Here is a 15,670-nt window from a genome sequence, read left to right as displayed (position 1 = left end):
ATCCTTAAACCTTGTTTTCTCTTCTTCTGGCCCGTCCCTTTGCAGTGGTGCTTCAACGGCGAGTGTGTGCCCGTGGGCTACCGTCCCGACGCCATCGACGGGGGCTGGGGCTCCTGGAGCTCGTGGGCCTCCTGCTCGCGCAGCTGCGGCGCGGGCGTGCAGAGCGCGGAGAGGCAGTGCAGCAGCCCCACGTAAGCCAGCGCTCGCTCCCCCCCCCGGAGCTTGATCCCATTTAGGAGAGGAGCCCAACGCTCCCTTATCACCCCGTGAAGCCAGGGAGCATCGTCCGGCCAGCGCGGTCCTGTCCCTCTCCGCATTGCGCGGCAGAACCGCGCCGTTACGCAGTGGCCGGTCTGAACAACGTGCTTCTGAAGCACCCGGGGGGGATTCGTTTCCCCGGGGTTATCCAGCCAGCCAGGCAGCAGGAGCCTCTAGAGTTTGCTCTGTCTCCTTCCACAGATCAATCTCTCCCACTCGGTGCAGGCAGAGCGGTTGCAATACGGCTCAAACACAGAGCAAAGCCCCCACGCTCGTAGATGTAAAGCGCGTTTGCTGTCCTTTAATGATAGAAAAGAAAAGCAGGTCACCTTTGAGCCCGATGCAGAGTCCTTTTGAAAAATCCAGCTGATCACCCCATCGCTTTCCATGAGCAGTTTCTGGCCTGTGCCCGGCTGGAGGCTGCCTCCTCTCGCCTGGAAGGGTCCGGGCACTGACGGAGGAGCAGCATTGTCCATCCTGTGATTTCGGGACCGAGCCATCTGCTCCCCAGATGTCCCCTTTGTCACCCGGTCGCTGTTGTATTGGATTCAGGCAGAGCCTCGGGTCGCCCAGGTGTCAGCACACCCTGGAACGAGGAGAGAAAAGGGCTTTGTGAGCCCTGTCCCAGTGGCAGTCGGTTTTCAATGGCTTGAGGAGCTCTGAAAGCTGTGGGAGCAGGCTGGCTAATGAGCCCAGGTGTGGTTTCTGCCCAGCCTTTTCCTTGGGCACGTTGTTTTTAGCACATGCTGTTGAGCTGTTTAAAGAAGCGCTGTGTAATCTCCGTCCCAGGTCAAGAGCTGGGTTTGTGTTTGACATGAGTTTTGTGGCAGAAGTGCAATTGTAGTTTATGGAGTGTTTTAAACACAGCTGCGGGCAGGCAGGAGAGCAAACACTGGAAAAGCAGCAGAATTTCCCCGGGCAGCTGTTTGCTTTGGCCACTGTAGGTAAATCTTCAGCTTTGCCTTTTGGATGGAGTGAACAAATGTGAGTGCTGGGCAGTCCTCCTCCCGCAGGCATTTCCTCAGGGAAGGGTATGTAAACACAACCCTAAAATAATAATTAACTTTACTCTCTTCAGCAAAGTGTGCCCAGACTTAACTAATCAGGGGAAAAGTAATTTTCATGAGGTCATGGGGACGTGGTCCATGAGGAGTGCTGTGACCAAAGGAAAAGGCGAGCGTCAGGAGACAGTAGCAACGTTCTGAGAGTCTGTCAGCATCTGAGAAAAAGCTGTCGTTGCTTTTAGAGTCCCTTCTTACCTTAGAAAGTCCAGCAGCAGCTTTGCTGTTCCCTCGGGCGGTAGAGGAAGCGCATCCCGGGTGGAATGGAGAGCAGCTCCTCCCCAGCAGCCGCGGGACGGGCCCCGGGCTGAGCTGGCCCATGGGACCACTGGCACCCTGGCACCCAGCCTGGTGATGGGGATGTTTTACCCCCTGGGGAAAGGTGCCCGGCTGCAGGAGAAGGGGGACTTTGGACATGAACCGGTGCCGGTGTTACCTGACTTTGATAGCTGCTTTTATAGCATTGTACACTAGACCTATAAAATTGGCCGTATTTCCAACATTTAGGGGAAGCTGTCAAGAGGGACAAGACCCAAGATGTAGCTGATCTGGCTTGGGAGCCGTCACTCAGCAAAAGCTGCCTTTGGTCCACGGTCTCGCCCTGTAGCACAGCCCGGCAGCAGCGGCAGGGGGCTGGCTCGGGAGGGACTTGTCGAAGAAGGATGTGGGCTGCAGTTTCCCCGCGTTGCAAAAGCTTGCTCTGCGGAGCGGGGATCCTTCTGGGGTGGATGTTGGGTTCACAGCCAGCTTCCTTCCACGAGCACGGCAGCAGAGCGATGTGTGGGTTAGAACTGGGAGAGCTCCCTGTTGACTTCAGGTGGGTTCAGGCTTGACCCAACCTCGTGAGATTCAAACCTCCGCGGCAGGTACAAAACCCCCCTCCCTTAGCTGGGAATAAAAAGGGAGTTTCCCCTTGTGTGTGGTAGGTCCTTATTTGATAGGACAGGGGTAATGGTTTAAAACTGAGAGAGGGGAGATTTAGGTGAGATCTAAGGCAGAAATTGTTCCCTGTGCGGGGGGGGAGGCGCTGGCCCAGGGTGCCCAGAGCAGCTGTGGGTGCCCCCTCCCTGGAAGGGTTCAAGGCCAGGTTGGACGGGGCTGGGAGCCCCCTGGGCTGGGGGAAGGGGGCCCTGCCCGGGGCAGGGGGTGCCACTGGGGGGGCTTTGAGGTCCCTTCCCACCCCAAACCCTTCCACGGTTCTCTGATTTTCCCTTTTCCCTCCCGCGGACAGGCCGAAGTACGGGGGCAGGTACTGCCTGGGGGAGCGGAAGCGGTTCCGGATTTGCAACGTGAGGCCATGTCCCCCCGACAAGCCCTCCTTCCGCCAGGTCCAGTGCAGCCAGTTCAACCCCATGCTCTACAAAGGGAAACTCTACAGGTGGACACCGGTGCCCAACAACAGTGAGTCGAGGGCAAAGCCCGCTGCTGGGTTACTGCCTGAATAAAAAACCCGAAACGCAGTCTTGCCAACGGCTTGATTTTGCTGTTCTTGTCTGTGAGATTTGCCTTGCAGCGTGTTTATGCCCTATTTTAAATTCTGGCTGGGCTTGCAGGGTTAATTTATGTTTTCGGAGATGGTTACGTGGCCCCCCAGCTGCTCGGGTTTAGTTTCTGCCTGTTGGGTTCCCCAGTTAACCCCTGCGAGCTGCACTGCCGGCCGGAGGACGAATACTTTGCAGAAAAGCTGCGGGACGCCGTCATCGACGGGACGCCGTGCTACGAGATGAACGCCAGCCGCGACATGTGCATCAACGGCATCTGCAAGGTGGGTCCGGCGCCGGGCCCCCCTGGGGAGGGAGCCCCAGGACCCCCCCCGTGCTCCGGGACACGCAGGCGGGCGCCGTGACCCCCAGCCCTAAGGTGAACAGCGTCCCCGCTCGCGCAGGCGCCGACCGGCTGAGCTTACTCGTTTTGCCCGTCGCCACCCAGAAAGCTTTCATTATTTCTGTGAGGTGTCTGGCCTGGGCTGGCCTTGGGGAAATAGAGCACAAACCCAAGGAAAAGAAGGAGGTAAAAGTTTCACTCAAAAACAAGGTCAGGGATAGGAAAGGGGGTGTAGAGAGGGTGCCCAGCCCAGCCCTGCACCCCGAGTGCAGCCGGTGCTGGCGGCCACGGGTCCGACCTGCGGCGATGGAGGTGCCTCCCCTGTCTTGGCAGCCTCTCCCAGCATTGGGATTTGTCCTTCCTTCTGGGATGTTATTTTTCTTCCTTGGAAGCTCCCTTCAAACGTGTTGCGATGTGCAGCAGCGTCGCTCTGGCTGCCGGCCGGGCAGGGCATCTCCCAGTGTGGGAGGCACAGGAATGTGGTGAGGAAGGCACGGGAATGTGGTGAGGAAGGCACGGGAATGTGGTGAGGAAGGCACGAGAATCTGATGAGGAAGGCACGAGAATCTGGTGAGGAAGGCACGAGAATCTGGTGAGGAAGGCACGAGAATGTGGTGAGGAAGGCACGAGAATCTGGTGAGGAAGGCACGGGAATGTGGTGAGGAAGGCACGAGAATCTGGTGAGGAAGGCACGGGAATGTGGTGAGGAAGGCACGAGAATCTGGTGAGGAAGGCACGGGAATCTGGTGAGGAAGGCACGGGAATGTGGTGAGGAAGGCACGGGAATGTGGTGAGGAAGGCACGAGAATGTGGTGAGGAAGGCACGGGAATCTGGTGAGGAAGGCACGGGAATCTGGTGAGGAAGGCACAGGAATGTGGTGAGGAAGGCACGGGAATGTGGTGAGGAAGGCACGGGAATGTGGTGAGGAAGGCACGGGAATGTGGTGAGGAAGGCACGGGAATGTGGTGAGGAAGGCACGGGAATGTGGTGAGGAAGGCACAGCTGTGAATCATCTGGGAGATGCTGGTGTGACTGGGAGGCTTTGCCCTGGGTCCGCCAGCTGCCTTTGCTCATGCCACGATGGTCCTTTCGTTCACAGCTTCCCTTTCCCTAGGGAAGCAGCCCTGAGGTTTAGAAATAAACACACATGTAGGACACTGAATTTCTGTTAAGTTAGGGAATGGGGGGCAATCTGAGCTGCCATGGTGCTGGCAGGGCAGATTCCCACCCCGGGACGTATCGAAGCCGCGCTGCTGCAAAGCTCACGGCTGTGTGTCACCAGGGACTGACACGCAGAGGGGGGATACGGTCAGGTTGCTGTACTGTTAGTTAAAGATGGTCTCTGAAAGGCTTTTTAGAAAAATAAGCCTCTGCAGGAGATGTAGAGAGTTTCTACAGAGTTCTAGAGAGTTTCAGCAGAATGTAAAAAAAAACGTTTTCAGGAAGTGTTTTGAAGCAGGACTAGCAGGGCCAAGGACCAAGGGGCTTTCCCAGCTTGGTTCAGCACATAACATGTGCCAACAGGCTCTGCTGCGGGGGGACTTGGGTAGGAAAAGGTCCAAATGAGATGTGGATCATGATCCTCACTGTGTATGCAGGACAGCAGGGCCGTGAGGATATGTTAGAGAAACTCATACTGCAGCCAACGTGGTTGTATCGCTGCCCATCCTGCAAAAAGACTCGCCCCTCTCTCCCACCCACGTTCCTCATTTCCCACCATTTAGGACCAAGGCCAAGGGGCTTTGGCTGCGGTCTGCTGCTTGTAGTGCCCGGGAGCCCGTGTCCTGGCTGGACTGGTGTTGCTTCCTTCCAGCCATCCATCCATCCATCCCTCCATCCCTCCCTCCCTCCATCCCTCCCTCTGTCCATCCCTCCCTCCATCCATCCCTCCCTCCATCCATCCCTCCCTCCCTCCATCCATCCATCCCTCCCTCCATCCATCCATCCATCCCTCCCTCCATCCATCCATCCATCCATCCCTCCATCCATCCCTCCACCCACCCATCCATCCCTCCATCCATCCCTCCCTCTGTCCATCCCTCCCTCTGTCCATCCCTCCCTCCATCCATCCCTCCCTCCATCCATCCGTCCCTCCATCCAACCATCCCTCCCTCCATCCATCCCTCCCTCCATCCATCCGTCCCTCCATCCCTCCATCCATCCCTCCATCCATCCCTCCCTACATCCCTCCACCCATCCCTCCATCCATCTCTCCATCCATCCATCCCTCCATCCATCCCTCCATCCATCCCTCCACCCACCCATCCATCCCTCCATCCATCCCCCCATCCATCCCCAGGCATCCCCACTTTGCAGCGACATATTCAGGGTCGTTTCCCAGCCCAGTTAAGCTCCGTAGGTCTCATCACACACGTGTCGGACTGACACTGGGTATCCAGCTCTGCTTTTCCTACCGGGTACCCTGGGAGCACTGGTGCCGCTGGGCTCCGTGAGGGCATCGGTGCCTCAGCAGAAGTCAGCTCTCGACTTGCAGTTCCAGTGCTGGTTTCCTGGGTTTTTTTCCCCTGTTTTTGGTGGCTCAAGCTTACCTCAGCGCTCCTGACGCCCGGCGGTTGGGTTGGGTTTTGCTTTGGCCGATGGCACAGTGTGGGGTCGCGGGTGGCTGACGGGGCTGCCTTGCAGAATGTGGGCTGCGACTACGAGATCGACTCCAACGCGGTGGAGGACCGGTGCGGCGTCTGCCATGGGGATGGCTCTACCTGCCACACCGTCAAGAAGACCTTCGAGGACAGCGAGGGGCTGGGTAAGGGTGCTCAGCTCCGTCCCCAAATCACCAGGTGCCTGTTCCGCCCGGAGCCGGGCTCGCTGCTGCCGCTCGTTTGCAGTGTGGTTTTTAATCCAGACTCAGGCATTTTCATGGGGTAAGACCCGAGCGGCAGCACAGGGAGATGTGGCGTTGCCTTTCCCCTTCTCGCTCCTCGGAAAAAAAAATACCTGCTTCCTGCTCTTTGTGTCTAAAGGCCTGCAGACAAATCTGGGCACGCTGGAGCCAGTTTGGAGAGGTTTAAGGGGATTTTGTGGGTTGACAAGGGCATGTTGAAAGTGCGGTAAACGCCTTGCCAGCGCCGGTGTGGGAAATGTCTCGCTCTGCCACGGGCTCTCCCAGCTGGGAACGCAGCTGGGCTCGGTGCAAGGTGGGCTTTGGTGCCCACTGGTGCCTTGCAGAGGGGTAAGGATCGGCATGCTGGCACCCGAGGGACGCTAGCACCCACCCTAGGGACTCTAGCACCCACCCAAGGGTGCAGATCATCTCTCCCACACCTTTGACTCCCCCAAGACCAATGCTCGGTTCCATTCCCAGGTTACGTCGATATTGGGATTATCCCCGTGGGAGCCCGGGAGATCCGGATTGAAGAAGTCGCAGAAGCTGGGAATTTTCTGGCGCTGCGGAGCGAGGACCCGGAGAAGTATTTCCTGAACGGCGGCTGGACCATCCAGTGGAACGGGGACTACAGGGTGGCGGGGACCACCTTCACCTACAAGAGGACGGGGAACTGGGAGAACCTCACCTCCCCAGGGCCCACTGTGGAGCCGGTGTGGATCCAGGTACAGTCTGGGATCTGCTGGTGGTGGGGGGGTGTATGGCGGGGGGGAGGTGGGGGGTGAGGGGGGACAGAGCCACTGGATCCTGCCTCCCCGTGCGGGGCTGAGCTGCCGGGTTCTGTCACAGCACTCCACAGCTGTGCGAGGGACGGGGTCACGTTTTTCTGGGAGCCAACGCCGGGAGCAGCCGAGCACGCACTGCTGGCCCGAGGAGCGTGTTTCCAGCCCACGCCGCTTCCAGCTGAGCCACATCCCCTTTGCAGCATTCCTCAAAATATTTACACAGCAGAGAGAGCGCGAGGAGAAGGAGCCCGTTTCCTGAGGCCTTTCCCATATCTTATCGGGAGGAGGGGAAGAGCCCGCGGTGCTTCTGGCGGGGCTGGAGCAGCCGGGGAGCCGTCGCGGTGGCAGAGGGGGGCCCACCGGCACCCCTCGGCAGTGCCACGCTCCCGCCGGCGCCGTGGCGAGGAGCTCGGCCCGTGGGGTCCTGCTCTGTGGTCCCAACCCGGGTGATGCTGCCCAGGTCAGGCCCCGCTTCCTCGCAAAAGCCCTTGAGGTAGGAGGTAAAAATCCAAAAGGATCATTTGCAATCCTTTTCCAAACAGCTAGACATTTCAAGTTTTACTTTTTTTTTTTTTTTTTTTTTGCATGCGGGAATTTCCATAAAACTACTTCCCTTCCCAGCATAAGTGGTTATTGTTCATCAGCCCCCCCAAGGCTTTGAGGAGGTGAGCCCTGTCGGGGAGTGATGCTGCCTGGTGTCAGGCACAGCTCCCAGGGCAGGGGAGGGCACCCAGGACCCGCCACTCTGCCCGCCTGGGTCTGGGCAGGAGACGTTACAATTAACCACATGGTCCAAAACCAAAACAAAATTAAAAAGAAAACTGCACTGCAGCAGTGTATTTCCAGGATAGCAGAGTCGTGAGCAGGAGGAGACCGTGTGCCCGTCTCCTGCTCCCGACAGGCATTGCCTCCAGCAGACAGCTCGTGCAGAGCGGGCAGTGGGGCGCCAGACTTACACCTGGCAGATAATGAACTTCAGGGGTGATTTATTTCCACGTGCCCTGCTCACCCTGATGCTCCTTTTACCTCCGGGTCGGCAGGAGAGTCTCCGTCTTTGCCCCAACAAGGGGAGCACAGAGCTGCTTCCCCGAGCTCGCGTGGCTGCCCAGGGACCGCTCCTGCCCCGAGCCCCCGGCCGCCGCCCCCGCTCCCCAGGAACCCCCTTCTCAAATTCACACATCCTGCAAACACTTCTGATACGAGCCCAACCTGACCGTCGCTAATCCCCTCCTCCGCTGCAGCTCTCGCGCTTATCTGGAAGTTGCCTTATTTTGCAAACCGATCCCACTCTTTGTTACTTTTCACCTTGTTTCCACGGAAAAGGCTTTGCCCGGGGCGGGGGGTGACTTGTCGGCGTGGCTTTGCGTTTCGGTGAGCTTTGTGCAGCTTTGCAGGGGTTAGAACGGGCGGTGGGATGGCAGCGTGGTGTGGGGGGCTCGGGGGTCATCCCCGCCGGGCAGGGGTCTCTCAGGGGGGCTGCTCGCTGCTGCGGCTGTCCCTGTCTCTGCAATTCTCACCCCCCCCCCCCCCCCGGGAACGGCCACCAGGATGGTCAGGAGTGGGGGGATCCCCCAGTTAACGCGGGGTCCGTGAAGCCAAGCTTTCCCGCGGAGAAGCCGGTGGGAATCGTCCCACAGCCGGCACCGGGCTGAAATTCCTCGTGGTGCAAAGTGTGTCGCAGAGGTGGTGACCGCCACGGAGGTACATCAGCCCCCCCAGCCCCAGCAAACACAGCTCAGCCCAGTGCACGCTTCCCGAGCATCGGCCCCCGGCGCGGAGGCTCGCCCTGGAGCAGCCAAAGGCTTCGCCTTTTGCGTTTCTTTCAGCAGGGGCTCGGGGTGAAACGTGAGCGGGGTCCCGGGCTCATCTGCCACCAAGTGCTGCTGTTAACGGGAACGCTGGCCTGCTCAGCACCCCCAAGTCATTTGCTGGGATTCGTAACCTGATTAAAACCTTTTGACAAAAACGTTTCAATATTCACGAAGAGGTTTTGGAAAGACGCCTTTGCTCCTGCCAGAGCTCCAAGAACAACAAAGCTTTGGCAATAATGGGATCACTTAGGCTAAGAAAAACAAGGTTAAACTCCCAGCCTTTGCCGAGCGCTGGCGCTTTGGGCAGGATTTGTGTCAACGTCAGGCGCCGCTTCGTGCGCGTTGAGAGCCGCGGGAGCCCGTTTCAAGCGGGGAGCACTTGGGGAATTTCCTTCAGGCCATCAGCCACCGCCGGCGTTTGCTGCCGGGCAGCTCCCTCCCGTTTGGCACAGCCCCTCCGAGCGGGGTGTCCCACGGGGTGGGAGCCCCCCCAAGCTGTGGGGCACGGGGCTGGGCAGGCTGCAGCCCCGAGGCGGTCGAGCCCCTCGCTTGGTGCCACCCGGGGCACGTCGGCGACCAGTTGGAGGTGCAAACAGGGACCAGCACCGGCATCTGGAGCTGAGATGTGCTGCCGTGCTTTGCCAAGGTGGTTGCCGGAGCACGACGCTCCCTGCGACACGTGGAAGGGGGATTTGGGTCCTCGTGCTGCCGTCTGCTTCCCTTCCTTCTGCCACCAGCCCAAAGGACAGGTTGCTGTGACTGCTGTTCCCCTGAGTGTCCTTCCAGCCGGGCCAGCCACCCTCAGCCCAGCAGACGGGGCTGGCAGCAGTCAGAGCCCCCTCCTCCAGCTGTAAAAATCCCTCGCTGAGCATTCCGGAGCGATGGAGGGAGGCAGAGGTTGCTCAGTGTGCTCCCCACGGGCTGCAGACCCCGGGCTGGGCTGGTGACAGGGGTGGCACATGTGAAACCTCCTGCCCCAGCTCCGACTGCAGGGAAGGGGACGGAGAAGGGGAAATCTGGCCATCCTGGGCGTTTCATGGTGCTGAACCTCAAGAAGCTCCTCGGATGGGGCTGCGCGCAGCGGTGGGACTGAGCAGGACTAACAGGGGAAGCCTTCTTTCCAGGCTTTTATGTCACCAGGGGAGACATAAACCCAAAGTTCTGGTGGTTCTCAACCTCCTCGCTGTTGTTTTTTATTATTACCTGGCGTTTCCACAAGCGCAGCGCTCCGAGCAGGGGCAGCCCCTCTGCTCCTGCGCTGCTTTGGCCACCGCTAACCCCGTTTCTGAAACGGCCGTGTGCTACTGCGGGGGTAGAGCAGCAGGAGCCATCGCTGCCCTCCCCGCCAACAGGCAGCACGAGGGGACAAACTCAGCCCGTGGTGCAGAGCTGGGTGTGGAATGATGTCTTTGTGGCCGTGCTAGGCAGGTTGTTCCCTCCTGAAAAGCCCCCGGGGTGCAGCGGCCAACAACAAAACAACCTGGGGTGCGCTGGCTGTCCCCCCGCCCCGACTGCCTGTTGTCTCCCCACAGCTGCTGTTTCAGGAGACCAACCCCGGCGTGCGGTACCAGTACACCATCCAGCGCCCGGCCAACAGCGAGAACGAGCTCGAGCAGGCTGAGTTCCTCTGGCGCTTCGGCTCCTGGACCACGTGCACCGCCACGTGTGGGACCGGTGAGTCCAGCATCCGCGGGACCCCGGGGCTCGGCAGGCAGGGGCATCCCGGCACCGTGGGGGTGCCTCAGAAATTCCTGGGTCTTGGGTTTCCAGAGGGTTTGAGGGGAAAAAAAAAAAAAAAAAAAAAAAAAAGAAACAACAAAAAACAAGTGACATCTGCCGAGGTCACCACTCTCCAGTGCTCCTTGCTCGGTGTCCTGTTACCGCGCCGGGTGTTCCTCGGCGTCGGGGTGATGGAGACAAAAGAGCTTTGGAGAAATCCAGGGGGTGTGGAAGGGCCCGTCTCCCGCCAGGCTGGGCCTCTCCAGTGTCCCAGGGTTTTGTGGAGAGCACATGGGAGGGTGCCCGGTGTGGGCTGCGCTGCCGGGGGGTGTCAGACACTTGTTTCCCCCCCCTTTCCACCCCACTGCACCCCCGGCTGGGCGTCCCAGGGCCCCCGCGGCAGCTTTTGGGGTGACTATTGGGAGGGGATGGTGGGGGTAGGCTGTGACCAGTGAGTGCTTCCTCCAGAGTGGCTGCCGCTGGAAAAAAAAAGGGAATTCAGGGATATTCATCCTTTCTAGGTGGCACAGAGTGCCAGGAGGTGTTTCCTGCCTGCTCTGGAGATTGGTGTGGATTCCTGCTTGGAGCGGGGGGGTCTTGGTGTGGCAGGAGCTGGTGCAGCATTTTACATACGCTGAGAGCTCTTCGCTGTGGGTCTGCATGGGCCCCGCAGTGCGGGGAGTCGAGCAGGACAGGCAGGCACTTGCTTTTGTTTAAAGCCAGCTTTCCTCCACGAGGTTGGAGTGCTTGGCCTCCAGAACAGAAGGGAAACCCAGGAGCAAATCAGGCAGGAGTCAGGTGAGGATGCTCGCCCCGTCCGGCTGCAGGCAGGTGGCTGGATGATGGTGCAAGCTGAGCCGCGGATTTGGGAACACTCAGGCTGAGCCTCTTCTGCAGGACCCAGCCCCAGGGCCCCGTAAGCTCCGGAGCGCTTGAGCCAGGGCACACCTCAGCAGCTTCAGCGGGGTCGTATCGATCTCAGCTGATGGCAGCGGTTAATATTTACAGCTCGCCCAAGTCACGGGTCAAGTATGTGTTGCAAAAAGGAGGACAAAAGCAGGCAGCGAGGCAGCGTGTTGAGGGTGAAGTCATCCTGAAAGATAATCGTCCCTTGAGCGGTGCAGACGGGGGGCAGGAGGCTTCGGCGGGTGATTTATCCGTGAGCTGTGGCTGGGGCAGAAGGCTGCCAAAAAAAGAGCTGTGCTGCTGCCAGCTGGCTCCGCTTCGGAAGCCTCTGTGTGTGTGTGTGCGTGTGTGTGCGTGCGTGCACATACGTGCACACCCGTGCTCGGATGGCTGGATGTGGCTCTGCACGGGGGTGCCAGGACGATGCTCCCCCACGGGCTGCGCCATTGCTACCGTTGGCCGTCCGGCCCCACACAGGATCCTCCACGGGGCTCTGGCAGCCCCAAACACACGATGCATCCTGCTCCACGGCTGCAGAGGCTTTTGGCAAGGGGAGAGCTGGGGAAAGGCTTTTCCCCCTGGCCAAGGGGTCCCTCCGGTGTTTTCTGCAAAGCCTCCACCAGCTGCATCACTTCAAATCCCACTGGGCATCTTGTGGAAGGGCGTTCTTCCAGATCTCTTTCATCTCACTGCTGGCTATAAAGGCTGTAGGATACTAAAGGTTTTACTCCAGAGATTTCTGCTCAGCAGCTCGCCCAGCGATGCCCCTTGCATTGCCTGTGACCAAAGGATGCAGCTGGAGGCCACCAGGACCGAGCTGGGTCATTGCAGGAATCTAAGAGTCGAGCCAGCAGAAAGGTGGTGACGTTCCTGCTTTTCACCCCTCTTGTCCCTTTGAACTGCTCGGGACAGAGACCAAGCACCGGGAGGGCGAGCAGAGATGTCCCATGGAGTTCGCGAGGTTGAAGCAAGCCACCTCTCTGACTTTGGGGTCTCCTGACAGTTCTGGACATGGTTGTCCTCACCTTGCCTTCTGTGGAAACTCTTGCCATTCCATATGTGCTTCCTAAGCCCTGAAAAACAGGAATAATATGGCAGCTTTTTTCTAAGGGAGAACAAGATTTGCTAACTCTTTCTGTGATCTGTTTTTCGCTTTCTGGGTGAGCAGCCCTGGACTCGGTCTCAGGGCAGGAGCCAAGGTTTGCTTTGTGCTGGACAGACAGACGCCGTGTCCCACCAGCCCCAGGGAGGGGCTTTGGCTGCGGTCTGCTGCTTGTAGTGCCCGGGAGCCCGTGTCCTGGCTGGACTGGTGTTGCTTCCTTCCATCCATCCCTCCATCCCTCCACCCATCCGTCTGTCCATCCCTCCATCCCTCCACCCATCCAACCATCCATCCATCCATCCGTCCGTCTGTCCATCCCTCCATCCATCCCTCCATCCCTCCATCCATCCGTCTGTCCATCCCTCCATCCCTCCACCCATCCAACCATCCATCCATCCATCCGTCCATCTGTCCATCCCTCCATCCATCCCTCCATCCATCCCTCCATCCCTCCATCCCTCCATCCATCCGTCTGTCCATCCCTCCATCCCTCCACCCATCCAACCATCCATCCCTCCATCCATCCGTCTGTCCATCCCTCCATCCCTCCACCCATCCACCCACCCATCCACCCATCCCTCCCTCCATCCATCCATCCATCCATCCATCCATCCATCCATCCATCCATCCATCCATCCATCCATCCATCCATCCATCCATCCATCCATCCATCCATCCATCCCTCCCTCCCTCCCTCCATCCATCCATCCCTCCATCCATCCATCCCTCCGTCCATCCCTCCACCCATCCATCCCCCCATCCATCCCCAGGCATCCCCACTTTGCAGCGACATATTCAGGGTCGTTTCCCAGCCCAGTTAAGCTCCGTAGGTCTCATCACACACGTGTCGGACTGACACTGGGTATCCAGCTCTGCTTTTCCTACCGGGTACCCTGGGAGCACTGGTGCCGCTGGGCTCCGTGAGGGCATCGGTGCCTCAGCAGAAGTCAGCTCTCGACTTGCGGTTCCAGTGCTGGTTTCCTGGGTTTTTTTCCCCTGTTTTTGGTGGCTCAAGCTTACCTCAGGGCTCCTGACGCCCGGTGGTTGGGTTCCATTTCCACCCCGAGCCAGGCCCTTGCGTGTGTCCGCAGGGGTGCAGCGGCAGGTCGTGCACTGCGTGGAGAAGCTGGCCGGCATCGTGGAGGAGCGGTACTGCGACGCGCTCACCCGCCCTGACGACCAGCAAAGGACGTGCAGCGAGGAGCCCTGCCCGGCCAGGTCTGCTGGCGTTCCCCTCGCTCCTCCCCAGCCAAATTTTAATGCCCAAACCGCCCTAGGGGGGGGTGACCGGGGTCGGGGGAACCGTGCCCGGATCGCACCGGGGCACGTGCAGCTGCTTGCACCCCTCCTTCGTGCTTGAGAACGGGTCCCAGACCCCGCGGCGGTCCATGGGAGCAAATCCCAGCGGTTGCCTGAGCGCCGCAGTGTGTTGCTCGTCTGCAGACCACGCGCTGCAGGGCCAAGGCTCCCCCCTCAGCCCCTGCAAACGGCCCTCCCCGGCACAGCCTGGGGACCGACCCATCCCCGCCCCTGGGCTGAAACGCAAGCCGCAGTTGGGACCCGAATTCCGCCCCCCCGGGCCCCGCCGCTCGTCATGGGCTGCTGAAGCCCACGTGTGGGTCTCCTGGCCCCAAACGCCTCTCGGCCGGTGGCTAAAACCCACCGCCCCACAGCGGGGCACGGGATGGAGCCCACCTGGTGGCCCCACACTCCGGCTGAGACCTTTCCCCTTTCCCGTCTCCCCAGGTGGTGGGTCGGCGAGTGGCAGAGGTGCTCGGCCACCTGCGGCCGGTCGGGGCTGATGAAGAGGACGGTGCTCTGCATCCAGAGCGTGGGGCTGGACGAGCAGAGGGCCTTGCAGCAAGCAGACTGCCAGCATCTCTCCAAGCCAGACGCCACCGCACCCTGTCACCGGGAGGTCCCCTGTCCCTCCCAGTGGGCCGTGGGGAACTGGTCCGAGGTGAGAAGGAGCATCGGGGAGGTCCTGGTGCCTTGCAAAGCTGGGGGGGGGGGGTGGGCTGGGGACAAGGTGCCCCCCAGACATCCTCAGCCTGCCCGAGGGTGGTGGGTGTGCTACTGCTTACAGGGAAAAGTCTTGGACGTGTTTCTGGTGGCTCACATCGTAACATCAGCTCCCACGGGCGGGAATTCCGTTGCACGGGGAGGTCTCGGGGTGAGGAGGGAGCACCGGGCTGTTTGGCTCTGCCCCGTCTCCCCTGAACCTTGCCGCTCCCTCGGCCAGGGCGATGGCCGCGCTCCGTGCTCGAGGCAAGGAGGGCAGGAACAAGAGGCTTTCAACCCTTCAGCGTGTTTTCCAGCACCGCATGTCTTCCCCTTTGTTTTGGCAGAAGCCTTAAAAATATATCTTGCAAGGTTTTAGGGGAAATCCAGGCTCTGGGTGCTCTGGGCACGGGTGCGCCGGCCAGTGGGCATCTGCTCCCCGGCAGCGTGACCTGGCGCTGGGGTGGGCAGAGACAGAGACCCCCCAGTGATGTCCCCAGGGAATGGAGGGGCCATCACAGGATTTTCAACAATTTTTTTAAAAAGAGAGGGAGAGACCAAGAAACCCCCCACGTATAAAGTGCCATGATCTGCAGACACCCTGTGCAGCCTTTATTTATTTTTGTATTTCTGTGGATCAGCTTAACCGCAGGTTGAGGGTTTTAACCAGAAGATTATAACTCCTAATTTAAGCAGTGGTTTCAAAAAGTGTTCAGCTTGAGGACAAATATCGGGAGAGAAATGGGAGAGCCTGGGAACTGAGCTTGTTGCTAAGAAACAAACGGAATAAAAATGCGAACAGAAAATTTAAAGGCTAAATGAGAGCTATTTAGAAATATTTTTCTAGGGGCCCACAGAAGCCACAATTGCAGGGCTGAGCGAGATGGCTGCAACAGTTTAAAGGGAAAGTCATGAATTGCCCACGGGTCTGTGCACCGAGCCAGCCCAGGCCATCACAGTCATCCTCTGTGGTGTTGACATCAACTGATCTGTGAGCCCAGGAAAAATGTGCTCGAGATTTTGAGATGTCTGTAATTTTTCCATCCTCCTTTCATTTAAAGCGAGAGCCCTCCTTCTCCTCCATTTCCACCAGCAAGTAGAGAAATTTGAGGGGCTTGGAAGCTTCCCAGAAACGTGGTCCTTCTGTCCAGCGATAATAACAGGGGGCTGTTGGTTTTGTTGTGCCCGCAGACCCTCGGGCAGGGCAGCCCGCCGGGTTCTGGCAGCGCCCCGCCAGCCCCCCAAAGCCAGAGGGGTCATCTGCAGTTTGGGCAGCCCAACAGAGTGCTCAAACACCGGGACTTTGTGCCTTCAGAAGGACCCTAAAGCAGTGCGCATCCAGCTTGAAGGACTTTCCAAA

General features: G+C 59.2%; 1 protein-coding gene across 1 annotated transcript in view; it reads left to right on the top strand.

Annotated features, from left to right (window-relative positions):
* The window catches only part of ADAMTS7 (ADAM metallopeptidase with thrombospondin type 1 motif 7), a 51,609-nt gene that overhangs the window by 17,550 nt on the left and 18,389 nt on the right, over positions 1 to 15,670 (top strand). The window contains exons 11-18 of the mRNA XM_042804294.1: positions 46 to 191; positions 2,551 to 2,720; positions 2,951 to 3,084; positions 5,788 to 5,908; positions 6,467 to 6,711; positions 10,115 to 10,256; positions 13,401 to 13,527; positions 14,056 to 14,269. Coding sequence (XP_042660228.1) covers positions 46 to 191; positions 2,551 to 2,720; positions 2,951 to 3,084; positions 5,788 to 5,908; positions 6,467 to 6,711; positions 10,115 to 10,256; positions 13,401 to 13,527; positions 14,056 to 14,269 — 1,299 coding nt within the window. The remainder of the gene's footprint in view (positions 1 to 45; positions 192 to 2,550; positions 2,721 to 2,950; positions 3,085 to 5,787; positions 5,909 to 6,466; positions 6,712 to 10,114; positions 10,257 to 13,400; positions 13,528 to 14,055; positions 14,270 to 15,670) is intronic.

The sequence above is a fragment of the Tyto alba genome, unplaced genomic scaffold, assembly GCF_018691265.1.
Source record: "Tyto alba isolate M040663 unplaced genomic scaffold, T.alba_DEE_v4.0 Super-Scaffold_41, whole genome shotgun sequence".
NCBI lineage: Eukaryota > Metazoa > Chordata > Aves > Strigiformes > Tytonidae > Tyto > Tyto alba.
Note: the sequence above shows the minus strand (reverse complement) of the source record. Positions and strands in the feature narration are given on the sequence as shown.